Genomic DNA, 13,522 nt, shown 5'->3' on the forward strand with positions numbered 1-13,522 from the left:
AAAAATATATACCTTTAATTTTAAATATGAAAACTATTTTTCTAGGAAATATTTTAATTGTCTTTCCCTTTCTGACAAAAACTTTATATCTTTTTCATTATTTTGTGTGTATTTACTACTACAGATAGGTTAGATGGAGATAATAGATCATGACCAAGACGATAGAATAATAGATGCCTATCAAGAATACATTCAAATAGTAGCAAGTAGAAGTCGAGGAGGAGGTTCATCTTCTCAATTGGATGACAATGCCAATGATCAGGACGATGTCAATAACAACAACAACAACATTCATGGTGGCGATAATCAAAACAAAGAAAGAGATCATTTACTCAAACTTGTTGATCAAGCTGGTGAAGAAGTAGTCATCAACTTTTACAGACAAAGAATTGAACAATCAAAGTTATTGGCACCATACATGAAAGCAATATTGCTTTCATACACTCTTCTACCAAAGTACATCTTTTCAATTGAAAACTCTCCAAACAACAATCAAGAGGAAGATGAAATGATAGACGACGATGATGACGACGACAACGACTATGACGACGATCAAGACAACAAGAAAAAGAAAAAGAACAAGAACAAGAAAAAGAAAAAGAAGCCACCACAAAAATCATTACAATCCTATGAATCAGAGTATGAGAATATTCGAGCACACTTTATTATAGATTTTATCAAAGATATTAGTACTAGTCAGTACCCACTTGGAGACGAATCAGATCTCACCGAATGTGTAGTGACTATGAATAGTGAGGCAAGTTTAAACTTATTTAATAACCATTACAACATTATTTGTTAACCTTTTTTTCCATAGTGTGATGGTTTCAAGTCTAATCATGTTCAAGGAGTATTGACAGCTATTCAAACAACCTTTGATCAAAACAACAAAGCACAATTGTTAGAGTTGTATCCAAAATTCCTTTCACAAGCTGTTTACTTGCAAAGTTGTAGCAACAACAATGATAGTGATGAAATAGCAGGCTTTCAACACAATTCCATTATATCCATCACAAAACCCACTTGGAAGAAACATCTTTTAGGTGGAATCATTCAAATGTTTAATGATATATCTCTTTCAAAATCAGACTTGACACATATTGTTGATAATACCATAGAGTATGTAAAAGAAAAAAAAAAAAAAAAAAAACACACACGCACCAAAAACTAATATTAACTTACATCAATATTATTTTTATTTATTTAGATGTTTAAAAGGATTAAAACATACTGAATTACCAGAAGCAATTTATAAATTGACATTATTATCTTCACATGGACAAAAAGGATATATTCTTGGTAAAGTTGTTGATCTTTTGGAAGCTAAATCAAGATCCACCAATGAAAATGATATAGTTTGGTTATCCAATCAAGCTTTTATAGCATTTCAAGTAAACATTAGTGTCAAACAAGATATGGGACTTGGCAAAGAATTTCTCAAACTCGATCATAGTTTGTCAAGATTTGATCTCATATTTTTACTCTCGATAGCTGCAATTCCAAGGTTTAAATCACAAGTAATCGCAATTTTAAAATCACAATTATTAAAATATTTAAAAAGTAACTATATATAAAAAAAAAAAAAAAACCTATAATATCTTCTATATATCTTTTATATATTAATAATATTTAATATTTATTTAATCTAGATCCAAAACATGATTTAAAACATATTATGAATTTAGCAAATAGAATTAAAGACTCTGAAGAATGGAATCAATTGGTTGAACCATTTTTGGCATTTGCAATTTGCTTGGTTGATACCAATGCAATGTTGATAACAGAACCTATTCGAAGAGCTAGAGAAATGGGAAGAGAGCTTTTGGAAATTTTATTTGGTAATCAATTGTCACAATCCACTATTATGGATGAAATTGTTGGAAGAATACAAACAAAATCAGATAATCTCCATCCTTGGTTCCTCTTGCTCACCAAATTGGCAACCAAGGAACAAGCATTTCTACAAAAATCCTTTTCAAAACTCAAAGACTCTCTGGATTATATCCAATACTATTCTCCGAGCACAGTGCGTCAGCTCATCACTGCATTCAATCTTATATGTCGTGGTGAAGGAAATACTTCACTTCAAGATGGTATCATTATCACTCTTAAAAAATCAATGTTTAAAAAAGAACCAGAAGCCAGAGCTGCTGCCATTACCGGTTTCCTTCAAGTACTAAAAGATATCCCTCTTTCTACCCAACCAAAATTGGTCTATGATATTCTGGGTAATCTTAGAAGAGCTCTCAGTCAACAAGCATCTATTCGTTCCCTTTTATACAGTGGTCTCAAAGATTTGGTTAGATCAAAAAAATATATTGGCAATTATATTTGTGAAATTTTACTTTTTCATGTATGTACAAAAAGAAAAAAAAAGAAAAGAAAAGAAAAGAAAAGAAACAAAATATATTTATTTATTATTTTTTTTTTAAAAGTTTCAACAAATCTATCATCACAAAATTCAACCCGAATTTTTCAATTCATTTTCAAAAGCAGAACATGGAGGAAGAGTTTTATCTGAACCATTTGATCAACTTGTCAATTGTATTCAATTTTGTATTAGAAATACATCTAGACCCATCAATAATAATAATAATGGTGAACAAAACAACCCATCAGCTTCAAATGTTTTGGACCAATTGACAAGAGAATTTGATGGGTTTGTAGAACAAATGTCGGCCATTACGATCAAATCCTTAACCTTATTGTCTCCTTTGGAAATTGGAATCGTTATTGGTGTATTGGAGGCTTTGATTGAATACCAAGCAACATCACAAACGCCTGTCGATAACAATATTATTAACAGACTTATATTACAATGCCGAGATGCACAAGTCGCTCTCAACACTCAAAAAGAACAATCAAAAACCAAAACCTCACCAAAACAATCGTCCACAAAAACCAAAAAAAAAAGAAAAAGAGACCAAGAAGAAGAAGACGACGACGACGATGATGAAGAAGAAAACCAAGATGAAAGTGATGGTGGTGTTGTTGACAAGAGTGCACCCAAAAAAAAGGCCACTGACAAAAAATTACAAGTAAAAGAACAACCCCGTGAACCACTTTCAGCTTATTGCATCATTAGACTCTTTGAAGTGATTCATCCAATTTTGGAGAAATCTCTAATCAAAAAAAACCCTGCTGCATTGACCAAAATTTCAAAATTTTTAAACTTTGTTTATATTTCTGCAAATTCTAGATTAAAAAGGGTAACACTTAAAACAAAACAAAAGAATACAAAACAAAACAAAAACCAACCAAATATATTTTTTTTTTTTACTCCTATAGATGTTTGAAGAATTAAAGTCATTTAAAGAATTAAATATTGATGAATCCAAAGAGAGTCCTTTTAAAACTGGTCATCGAGAATGTTCAACCATATTTAAATACCTTTTAAATCATGTGAATAATTTGGAATGGCATTCCCTCGTAATCGATGATGATGGAGATAAAGACTTGTCAAAAAAACCTTCAATCCAAATGATGATCCTTCAACCAATGAAAATTATTGTAATTATTTTAAAAAAAAAAAGATAGAATGTTCATATTATTAAATTTATTTTAATTTTCTACATTTTTTTTTTTTTTAGGTTGATTATTTTTGTTTTGAAACTGACTCTATTGAACCCATTCTTGGTTTATATGTAAACAAGACACCAACAAATGAAGAAAGACAGGTGACACAATTAATTGAACAAATTCTCTATCATCAAAAAATGTGTCTTGATTCAGAAATCCCTCATCAACGTTGGGATGAAACAGAGTTATTGTTAAACATTATTTGGGTGCTCACCAACAAACCATCCATAAAGAAACAAACACTCACAGTCATGAAAGAGTTTGTTGCTAGACTTTACCAACAAAAAGTCAACTCGCCTGCTCTTGCTTCTGTCATCACAAAGTTGTGTTTGGAAAGCAATTCCTTTAAAGAAAATATTGTTATTGCTAGAGATATCAATATATTCTTGGAAACTCCTCAAAAACAAGAAGAAGAAGATGATGAAGAAGAAGAGAGTGACGACCAACAAAACAATATTATCAACATACGCACTCATGAGGCAGTTGAAACACAACTTTTGAAATTTACAAATGATGCAATCGATAGAGTTGATGAACTTATCAACACGTTGAAAAAGGATGACAAGCAATTCACCAATGCCAACGAAAAGTCATGCAGTGAAATGAAAAGAATATTGGAACTTTTGGTTGAAACGAAATTAATCAACATGAAACCAGGCACAACAAGAGAAAAACACCTCAAAACTGTCAAGAAACTCTTTGTTGTCCTCTTTAAACACCAATCGGCAATGATCTCTAAAAAAATGAATCCTCCACGAGGAGAATCAGAGTTTAAGAAAATGGTACACCTTGCATCTCTCCTCTTTTCCGAGACTCTAAATGCAGCCAAACTCGACCAAACACCTCAAAGCAACAACAAATCAAAAAAGGATTCTGGAAAACAATCTGCCTTTATTCTTAGAGAATCAAAGTTTATTCCAATTCTCACATTTAATTTGGAAAAGTACGAGTCTGCCGTCATTAGATATGAACAGAAATTCAAGACATCAACTTTGGGTAAATACTTTAAAAAGACTGCTGTTAATAGCCTCAATTTTGCCGACAATGACGATGCATTTAAGAATGCATTATCGGATGAAGATGAACCAAAGAAAAAGAAACAACCAACCAAGAAATCTGGAGCAGTAAAGTCTCCAACCAACAAAAAACCTGCTGCACCAAAGCTTAGAAAATCATCACCAAAACCAAAACAAACACAAAAAAAACCTGCTAATTTTAGATCTCCAACTTCAAGAAAACCTTTTAATTCTAAATCAAATAATAATTATAATAGTGATGATGATGATGATGATGACAATGATGATGACAATTAATAAAAATTAAATTATTAAGTTATTACTTTAAAAAAAACAAAAAAAACCCTCCCATTCCACTCATTTGATCATGATCATCAATCACTATCAATAATCAATTTTAAAATGAACAAATTAATAATATCGAAAAGTTTACTTTTTAACACTGTTTCTACAATCAAGAATACTCCACTACTACAACTACAATCAACTAGTAGTACTTTGGTCTCTTCAATATCATCATCTTTGTCGTCATCATCGACATCATCATTTTCTACTACTAGTAGTTTTAGTAAAAATGATATTTTATCAAGAAGATCATCATTATTATTGCCATCAAACTCTTTTACTAGTTTGATGAGTGGAAGAATGATGATGATCAAGGTCAATGCAGATGAAGACGAAGATCAAGAAAACAAGAAACCTGTTCTCACCAAAGAGGAAAAGGAAAAGTTAAAATCACAGAAAAAAGAAGACAAAAAGGAAAGAGATCAAGTTAAAAAGGACAATAGACAAAAGATGATCGAACGGTCAAAGGCAATCAAAGAAAAGAACAAAGAAAAAGAAACCAAATCAAAAGAGAAATTGGATCAAATGAAAAAGGAAAATACAAGAGCACCACTCTCTTTTTTGCCATCGACTGACAATAGTAGCACTCTTTATGACAAGGACGATGAAGATGACGATAAGTTTTCATACGAACAAGGTTCTGCCGATCATGATGGTGGATCAAAACAAAAGAAACCAAAATTAAAACCAAATGTTAAAAAACCAAACAACAATAAGAACTTTCATAGATAGATAGATAGATAGATAGATAGACAGACAGACAGACAATCCAATCAACCATAAAATAAATATATTTATAATAATAAATTAAAGATGAATATTCATTATAATAATCTATTATTTTTATTATTATTATTATTTTGGGCAGAGTTGTGTGTTGTATTTTTAGGTTGGTTAACCAATAAATCGCATTTCAATTGATTTTGTGTAATTGTTCTGAGAGAGTTGTGTTTTCGAAACAGGATTGGTGTGGGTTTCAATTTTTTGTGTTACCATCTATCACAAGAAAACCAAATTGTGTGTGTTGGTTTCCTCCTTTTTTTTTTATAAAGATTGCTCGTGAATGTTTGTGTGTATCTGTGTGTGACTAGAGTTGTGTAATTCTCTTTAGGTATTTGGATAATAATAATAATAATAATAATATTTTTAATTTAATAAATAATTATTATTCCTAAAAAAGACGATTTCATTTTTTAAAAATTTTCAAAGATTCTGACAAAGAAGGTTTTTCCCTCGTAGTTAGTTTGCACCTTACCTCATAGACAGATAGATAGATATATAAAACTATATAACTAAAATATAATGCAATCTTTAAATGATCAATTAGAACAACTAATAATAGAAAATAATGATATAGAGAATCAACCACCAGAACAACAAAATAAAGACACAAATAGTACTGCAGTAGGAACGACTACTACTACTAGTGCAAAAGAGATGAATCATATAATAAGACAAAAAAAGATACAACTATTGTTAAAAAGAGAACCTACCAATGTATTGATTCTCGAGAATATAGATCAACAAACAGGTTTCAATGTACAAACATTGATAGAAGAATACCTCGAACAATCTTGTTTGACTCCGCTTGTGTTGGCTCGTTACATTTCAATACTCAATTCTCTCATATTTGTATTTGCACATAGAAACGATGCTCATCTATCAAAGTTATTAATAGAAAGACAACCAATCATTAAAAAATCATTTAACTTGTATTTTGGAAAAGTATGTACAAACAAAAAGAAGAAAGAAAAGGTTATAGTTTTATTAATTCTTTTTTTTTTTTTTTTAATCTATAGGAATTGTCAGAATCAATCATTCGAAAACATCAACTATTACCACCTTTTGCAACAAGACAATTTTTAATATCACCTCCTCTTTCACCACCAGAGGAATGGGAAACACCTGGAGATGGACTCGAGGAGGGACCAGAAGATGGTATCGAAAATCATCCATCTTCTTTTTCTGGATTCGATCCACAACAACTTAATAGTCGATTACAACTTGTTTATCAAGACCAAACAAACAATAACTTTCCATCTATTAGTGTTGAATTCTGTACATAAATAATAATAATAATAATAATAAATCAATAATAATTGTAATAATAAATAATTAATAACTCTCTGAGCTCAAATCTCTGACCTGCCCCACTCTTCTCTCCTGTGTAATTTTAAAAATATTTTTGTTTTATTATCAAAGCACAACTCTTATGTCGTTTGATGGAAATATATTGATTGGTTATATACATGAATATTATATTATATATATATCTATTTTTTAATAGTTGACACTCTAGAAATTCTTGTTGGTAATCTTAACATTGAACTACCAGTAGTGGTGGTGGTGGTGGAAGATGGAGCACTGGTTGTTGGATCAGATACTGGCTTACTTGAAGTGCTTGATGACAATGATGATGATGATGACGAAAGAGTACTTGGTGTGGCATTGGATCCCACTACTGGTTTTTTCATGGATGAAGAGAGAGTACTTGATGTAAGAGTACTGGTTGGACGACTAGTCAATGTAGGTGGGAGCTTTGGTGGTAATCCGCTGGTAGTGGTCGTAGTGGCAGAGGCCAATCTACTCTTCATCTCTTTGAGATCGGCCAATTTCTTTTTCTTTTCCTCAAGATTAAAGGTACTAGCATTGCTGGTCAATGTGGTCTTTGGAATCTATCATAGATAATAATAATTATTATTAGTATTAGCAAAAGAAAAGTTGGTAATATAAAAATATAGATTTTGTTCAACAATATTTACCTTGGGTACTTCGGTATTTTCTACAGCAGTCGTTGGGGCTGTTGATTGAGAATCGGTAATGGTTCTCTTTTTGAGTTCACTACTAGCAGTTGGCATTACCAATCTTGAAAGTGGCTTGCTATTTGATGATATGGTCGGCTTTGTCAAAGTACTAGTGGTAGCAGTAGTCTGAGGAGTGGTAGTAGTAGTGGTGGTGGTGGTAGCGGTAGTAGTGGCACATTTGGACTTTAAATTGGCAATTCTTGTCTTCCATAAATTGTCTACAGACGATGCAGTTGCAGCTGGCTTGGAGGTCTCTTGAGATTCCGATTCTTCAACAAGCACTTTGGGTGTTTCAACCAACAATTGTTCAACTGTTATTTCTTTAGGTTCCTCTTGTTTAATACGTTCTTCTTGTTCCAATTGGTCAAGTCTAATCTTTTCAGCTCTTTCTCTTTCCAAACGGTCTTGTTCCATACGTTCTTCTTGTTCCAATTGGTCAAGTCTAATCTTTTCTAATCTTTCTTGTTGTTCCATACGTTCTTGTTCTAATCTTTCTTGTTCAACTCTTTCTTGTTCCAATTGGTCAAGTCTAATCTTTTCTAATCTTTCTTGTTCCAATCTTTCTTGTTCCAATTGGTGGAGTCTAATCTTTTCCAATCTTTCTTGTTCCATTCTTTCTTGTTCCAATCTTTCTTGTTCAATTCTTCCTTGCTCCAAACGCTCTTGTTCAATACGTTCTTGTTCCAATTGATAAACTCTAATCTTTTCCAATCTTTCTTGTTCCAATTGGTCGAGTCTAACCTTTTCTAATCTTTCTTGTTCCAATTGGTCAAGTCTAATCTTTTCCAATCTTTCTTGTTCCAATTGGTCAAGTCTAATCTTTTCTAATCTTTCTTGTTCCAAACGTTCTTGCTCCAATCTTTCTTGTTCAGCTCTTTCTTTTTCAATAAGTTCTTGTTGTCTTTGTTTTTCTTGAATCAATAATACTTTGAAAGATTTCTTTTGGGCAAACATTCTCCAAAGTGATTGAATCTTTATGGCAGAGTTTTTGAGCTTGAGGAAATCAGATCTTTGACGATGTGCTCTAAAGGCAGACTGGATCGTGATGGCAGATGATTTCTTTTTAAGATAGTTTAATCTGATGGCACGTGATCTAACAGCATTTGTGATAATGGTGGCAGCGTTATCGTTGATTTGATCGGTTTTGACAATTTGAGCTTGACTAGTATCTTTGAGGAATACTGTCTTTCTTCTCTTTCCCAATTTGTTTGATACTGCAATCTCTTCTTTGGTCACTACACCAAAGAATACTTCATTGTCTACAATATTATTTTGTTGTTGTTTTTTAATAATGTTATTATTATTTTGATTATTGATATTATTAATATTGTTGTTATCTCTAAGTATGTTGATATTAAGTTGTTTTTGAACATATGATTTCATTGATTCCTTTGAAACCATGGTATTAGGTTCACTATTCTCTTTGTCTTGTTCTAAAAATTTAACTGTTTTACTTGTCATTTTTTTAGTTATCTCTTTTCTCTTCTCTTCTCTTCTCTTACTTTTTTGATTAAAGAAATAACACACCTCTCGACATAGCATAACATTATTATGTGATGAGACTTCATTTTTGTTTTTCATTCAACGGTAAAAAGCGCCAAAAAATATTTCAAATTTTTAAATTATTTAATTTTTCATGAACTTCAGAATCAATGGTTCTATTATTATTATTATTGTTCATTTAAAAGTCATGTGATAGATTATAACAATAATAATGAATAATAATAATAACAACAATAACAACAATAATCTAGATACAAATAGTAATTCATCTTTTTTACTTCAAATCAACAACAACAACAACAACAACAACCAAATTTACAATGCCCAAGATGTCATTTAACGCTAGTAGGATATCATTTAAACTTTAAAGAGAAATTATATTGTTGTACACAATGCAGTTTCCCCATTGATGATCAATGCATGCAAGACTATATATTTCAACAACAAAATAACAACAACAAAAAGGAAAAGAAATAATAATTTTAATAGTAATATTAATAGAATAATAATAAAACGCAAGCTCCTATGCACAACAACATTCATCGGTGCACACACTTTACAACAAAATGTTTACAATGAAATTTAATTAAAGAAACTTCATTTGAAGTTTATCATAAGATTATTCTTTTGACCTTTGTTTTCCGATCAGGATTGACATGTCCGTGTTGTTTTGTACCATGGTCAGATTGGGGGTCACATGTCGCCCCTGACACCAAGATATCTTTATATTTTCTGTTTAATAGCACCCATACTCTCAACAAACAGGAGGTTTATGGGGTAGGGATCTATTGATAGGATATTTATTTATGAAATTTACGATAAAACAAGAAACCCCTATCAACAGAAAACGGAAAGGAAAAATGACAACGGAGAAAAAAAAAATAAGATTGAGGGCTTTTCTGACAGTTGTTAAAAATCGATTCGGAAGTTGTAAAAAAAACGTCATCACCTGACGACCTGATACCCGCAGTGTCAAGAACCCCTACTTTTTTTTTCAACAAGATCTTTGTTGGTTTTTTAGTGATTTTTTTTAATTTTTTTTTAAAAACGAGGAAACGTAAACTGCTCTTTCCTCCTCCTACGGTGTCCACGATCGCTCTTTATAAAACAAAACTTGTCAACAACTCTTTCACAGTACAGTTATATATATATACAATAGATATAAAATAAAATGAACAAGTTCTTATTTGTTTGTTTGGCCGTCTTTATGGCACTCCAAGCCGCCAACGCTGCCTTTACCGAAAAGCAATACCGTGATGCTTTCACCAACTGGATGATCAAGAACGATCGTTCATACCAATCAGCTGAATTTGGTAACCGTTTCAACGTCTTCAAGAAGAACATGGACTATGTTAACGAATGGAACTCCAAGGGATCTGAAACCGTCCTCGACCTCACCATCTTTGCTGATATCTCCAACGAAGAGTACCAACGTATCTACCTCGGTACCAAGATCGATGCCACCCAAAAGCTTATCGATGCCGCCAGAATCACCATGAACAACAACTTTGCTGCTGCCCCAGTTTTCAACGCTACCGTCGATTGGAGACAAAAGGGTGCTGTCACCCCAATCAAGAACCAAGGTCAATGTGGTTCCTGTTGGTCTTTCTCTACGTATGTAAAAAAAAAAAAATTAAAAAATCATTGCACCCATCATTGCCCTTGGGAAATAGGATAGTATATATTAAATAGATTATAAATTATTATTTTTTAGTACTGGTTCAACTGAAGGTGCTCACTTCCTTTCAACTGGTAACCTCGTCTCTCTCTCTGAACAAAACTTGGTTGATTGTTCAGGTCCAGAAGTATGTTTACTCGCGCACTCTCTCCCTCTCTCTATATCTTTCTCAAATATATCTCTCATAGACTTATACTAATATACTATCCTATTTCCCAAGGGCAATGATGGGTGCAATGGTGGTCTTATGGATCAAGCCTTTACCTACATTATCAAGAACAAGGGTATCGACACTGAATCCTCATACCCATACAAGGCTGTCCAAGGCAAATGTGCATTCAACCCAAAGAACATCGGTGCCACCCTCACTGGTTACACTGACGTCAAGTCTGGTTCTGAATCCGATCTCGAAGCCAAGGCCAACACTGGTCCAGTCTCTGTTGCCATCGATGCTTCCCACAACTCTTTCCAACTCTATGGATCTGGTGTCTACTATGAACCAAAGTGCTCTGCCACTCAATTGGATCACGGTGTCCTCGTCGTAGGTTACGGTTCATGCACTGGTGGTGCTAGCTGCATGTTTGTTGCTCCATCTTCATCTGCCTCTGGTTCTGCCTCTGGCTCTGGTTCTGGTTCCGCCTCTGGTTCCGGATCTGGCTCTGGTTCTGGTTCCGCCTCTGGTTCCGGATCTGGTTCTGGTAACTCTACCTCATCTGCCACCGGTTCTGGTTCAGGTTCCGCTTCTGGATCTGCCACTGGCTCTGGTTCCGGATCTGGTTCATCCAACTCTGGTAACTCTACCTCATCTGCCACTGGTTCCGGTTCCGGTTCTGGTTCTGGTTCTGGTTCAGGTTCCGCCTCTGGTTCCGGTTCTGGTTCATCCAACTCTGGTAACTCTACTTCATCTGCCACCGGATCTGGTTCTGGATCTGGTTCTGGATCTGCCTCTGGATCTGCCTCTGGTTCTGGCTCTGCTTCTGGATCTGCCTCTGGTTCATCCAACTCTGGATCTGCCTCTGGTTCATCTGCCTCTGGATCTGCTTCATCCAACTCTGATTCCTCCGCCTCTGAATCATCTGACTCTTCCAACTCTGCCTCTGGTTCATCATCTGACAATGGTCAAATCAACTACTGGATCGTTAAGAACAGTTGGGGAACTACCTGGGGCAACTTGAATGGTCTGTCTCTCTTTCTATTCTTTAATTATCTAATTTACTAATTCTATTTCCTTACTTTTTTGCTTTTTCCCAAATTATAGGTTACATTTACATGTCCAAGAACAGAAACAACAACTGTGGTATCGCCACCTCTGCTTCTATCCCACAAGCTTAAATTAATTAATAAATAATTAAATAATTGTCAAAATTAATGTACCTGTACCGATCTTGTTTTTTGTGGACAGATAATTAAAGTCAGCTATTTGTAGCCACATAAGAAAAAGATCAACTCACAACAGAAACAACTGCTTCGTCAAATATATTTGAATGGATCATTACCTCTGAATCAATGCCTTGTCCTTTGTAAAACCAATTTATAATATTTGTTCTTTTTCGGGCTGTTGTGGATAAGGTATTTGTTTAGAGATGGTCGGGTACAAGAAAAATCTGTGGCAGATTAGGATACCTTTGGGATTTTGGTTTGGCCCATTTTTCTTTTTATTTTTTGAATTTTTTCAAAGCATCTCTATACTCGAAATAAAGGTTTGGGTGATCAATTGCAAATTGGTTCTTCATCGTTCTATGTAAATAGAATGAATATACGAGTCACACAATATATTGCATGGTTACAACAGACAGTAGATGCCCACTGGTGTGGCATTCTTTGGAGAAATATGATATGGATTAATAGTTTTTCAAGGGAATGATGCACTACCTTTTTTTTGCTTCATATTATTCAAGTGATCAATGGATTGACTGATGGATAGATAACCAGTGTAAAAAAACAACATTTCAAATTTTGAACTATGATTCTATGGCAACATTCAAGTGGGAATCTCAAAATACCATATCTCCACACACTACAAATTAAATTGCAATAATAATCATCAAACCATCATCGGACCAGTCTCGTTTTGGTTTGTCTCGCAAATTTCACCACACGTGTTTTATGGAAATATTAGATAAAAACCATTGGAACTGATGATGGTTGAACATCACTATCGTCAGATTAATCATCATCTTTTAGTCATACAATCAAGTATACTTTAGGTTATCTATCTATTTATTTATCTATCCACTTTACTTTTACAAGGAAGAGAGAGAGACTATTGATATTTAGTTTAAGAGAACATTTACACTTTTATAGGTTTATATAAATTCTGACTATCACATTCACATTGGGTACTACTTGTACCACAATCTTATCTTATTAATATACATTAGTGTACATTCAAAACCAACCTTTGCACTTATCTTTATCACTTGATAAAGAGAAAGAGAAGGGGAAAGAGAGAGATTATAGTAATATTTATATAAATTCTAGCTATCATATTCACATTGGGTACTACTTGTACTTATCCTATTTCAACCTTTATCATTATTATTATTATTATTATTATTATTATACATTATCTTTATCGCTGAATTGTAACAATATTG

The 13,522-nt window shown here is 33.2% G+C and overlaps 5 protein-coding genes across 5 annotated transcripts; 4 read left to right on the forward strand and 1 right to left on the reverse strand.

Annotated features, from left to right (window-relative positions):
* Nucleotides 1–133: 133 nt before the first annotated feature.
* DFA_02236 (uncharacterized protein) lies at nucleotides 134–4,892 on the forward strand (the record flags this gene model as incomplete). Its single annotated transcript, XM_004357416.1, has 7 exons — nucleotides 134–757; nucleotides 818–1,119; nucleotides 1,208–1,560; nucleotides 1,650–2,353; nucleotides 2,436–3,209; nucleotides 3,289–3,510; nucleotides 3,591–4,892. 7 exons carry the CDS (start codon nucleotides 134–136, stop codon nucleotides 4,890–4,892), a joined length of 4,281 nt encoding a protein of 1,426 aa, XP_004357472.1.
* A 105-nt stretch (nucleotides 4,893–4,997) lies between these two features.
* DFA_02237 (uncharacterized protein) lies at nucleotides 4,998–5,672 on the forward strand (the record flags this gene model as incomplete). The annotated part of the gene is made up of 1 exon (XM_004357417.1): nucleotides 4,998–5,672. One exon carries the CDS (start codon nucleotides 4,998–5,000, stop codon nucleotides 5,670–5,672), a length of 675 nt encoding a protein of 224 aa, XP_004357473.1.
* Nucleotides 5,673–6,242: 570 nt separating this feature from the next.
* On the forward strand, nucleotides 6,243–7,006 carry rcnA (modulatory calcineurin-interacting protein; the record flags this gene model as incomplete). Its single annotated transcript, XM_004357418.1, has 2 exons — nucleotides 6,243–6,665; nucleotides 6,740–7,006. 2 exons carry the CDS (start codon nucleotides 6,243–6,245, stop codon nucleotides 7,004–7,006), a joined length of 690 nt encoding a protein of 229 aa, XP_004357474.1.
* Nucleotides 7,007–7,213: 207 nt separating this feature from the next.
* On the reverse strand, nucleotides 7,214–9,205 carry DFA_02239 (uncharacterized protein; the record flags this gene model as incomplete). The annotated part of the gene is made up of 2 exons (XM_004357420.1): nucleotides 7,214–7,615; nucleotides 7,703–9,205. 2 exons carry the CDS (start codon nucleotides 9,203–9,205, stop codon nucleotides 7,214–7,216), a joined length of 1,905 nt encoding a protein of 634 aa, XP_004357475.1.
* Nucleotides 9,206–10,418: 1,213 nt separating this feature from the next.
* Nucleotides 10,419–12,257, forward strand: cprG (cysteine proteinase; the record flags this gene model as incomplete). The annotated part of the gene is made up of 4 exons (XM_004357422.1): nucleotides 10,419–10,861; nucleotides 10,962–11,052; nucleotides 11,146–12,103; nucleotides 12,184–12,257. The coding sequence occupies 4 exons, from the start codon at nucleotides 10,419–10,421 to the stop codon at nucleotides 12,255–12,257; spliced, it is 1,566 nt and encodes a 521-aa protein (XP_004357478.1).
* Between the last annotated feature and the right edge of the window lie 1,265 nt (nucleotides 12,258–13,522).

The sequence above is a fragment of the Cavenderia fasciculata genome (assembly GCF_000203815.1).
Source record: "Cavenderia fasciculata unplaced genomic scaffold Scf_Dfasci-G-b-143d02.r1-5, whole genome shotgun sequence".
In the NCBI taxonomy this organism is placed as follows: domain Eukaryota; phylum Evosea; class Eumycetozoa; order Acytosteliales; family Cavenderiaceae; genus Cavenderia; species Cavenderia fasciculata.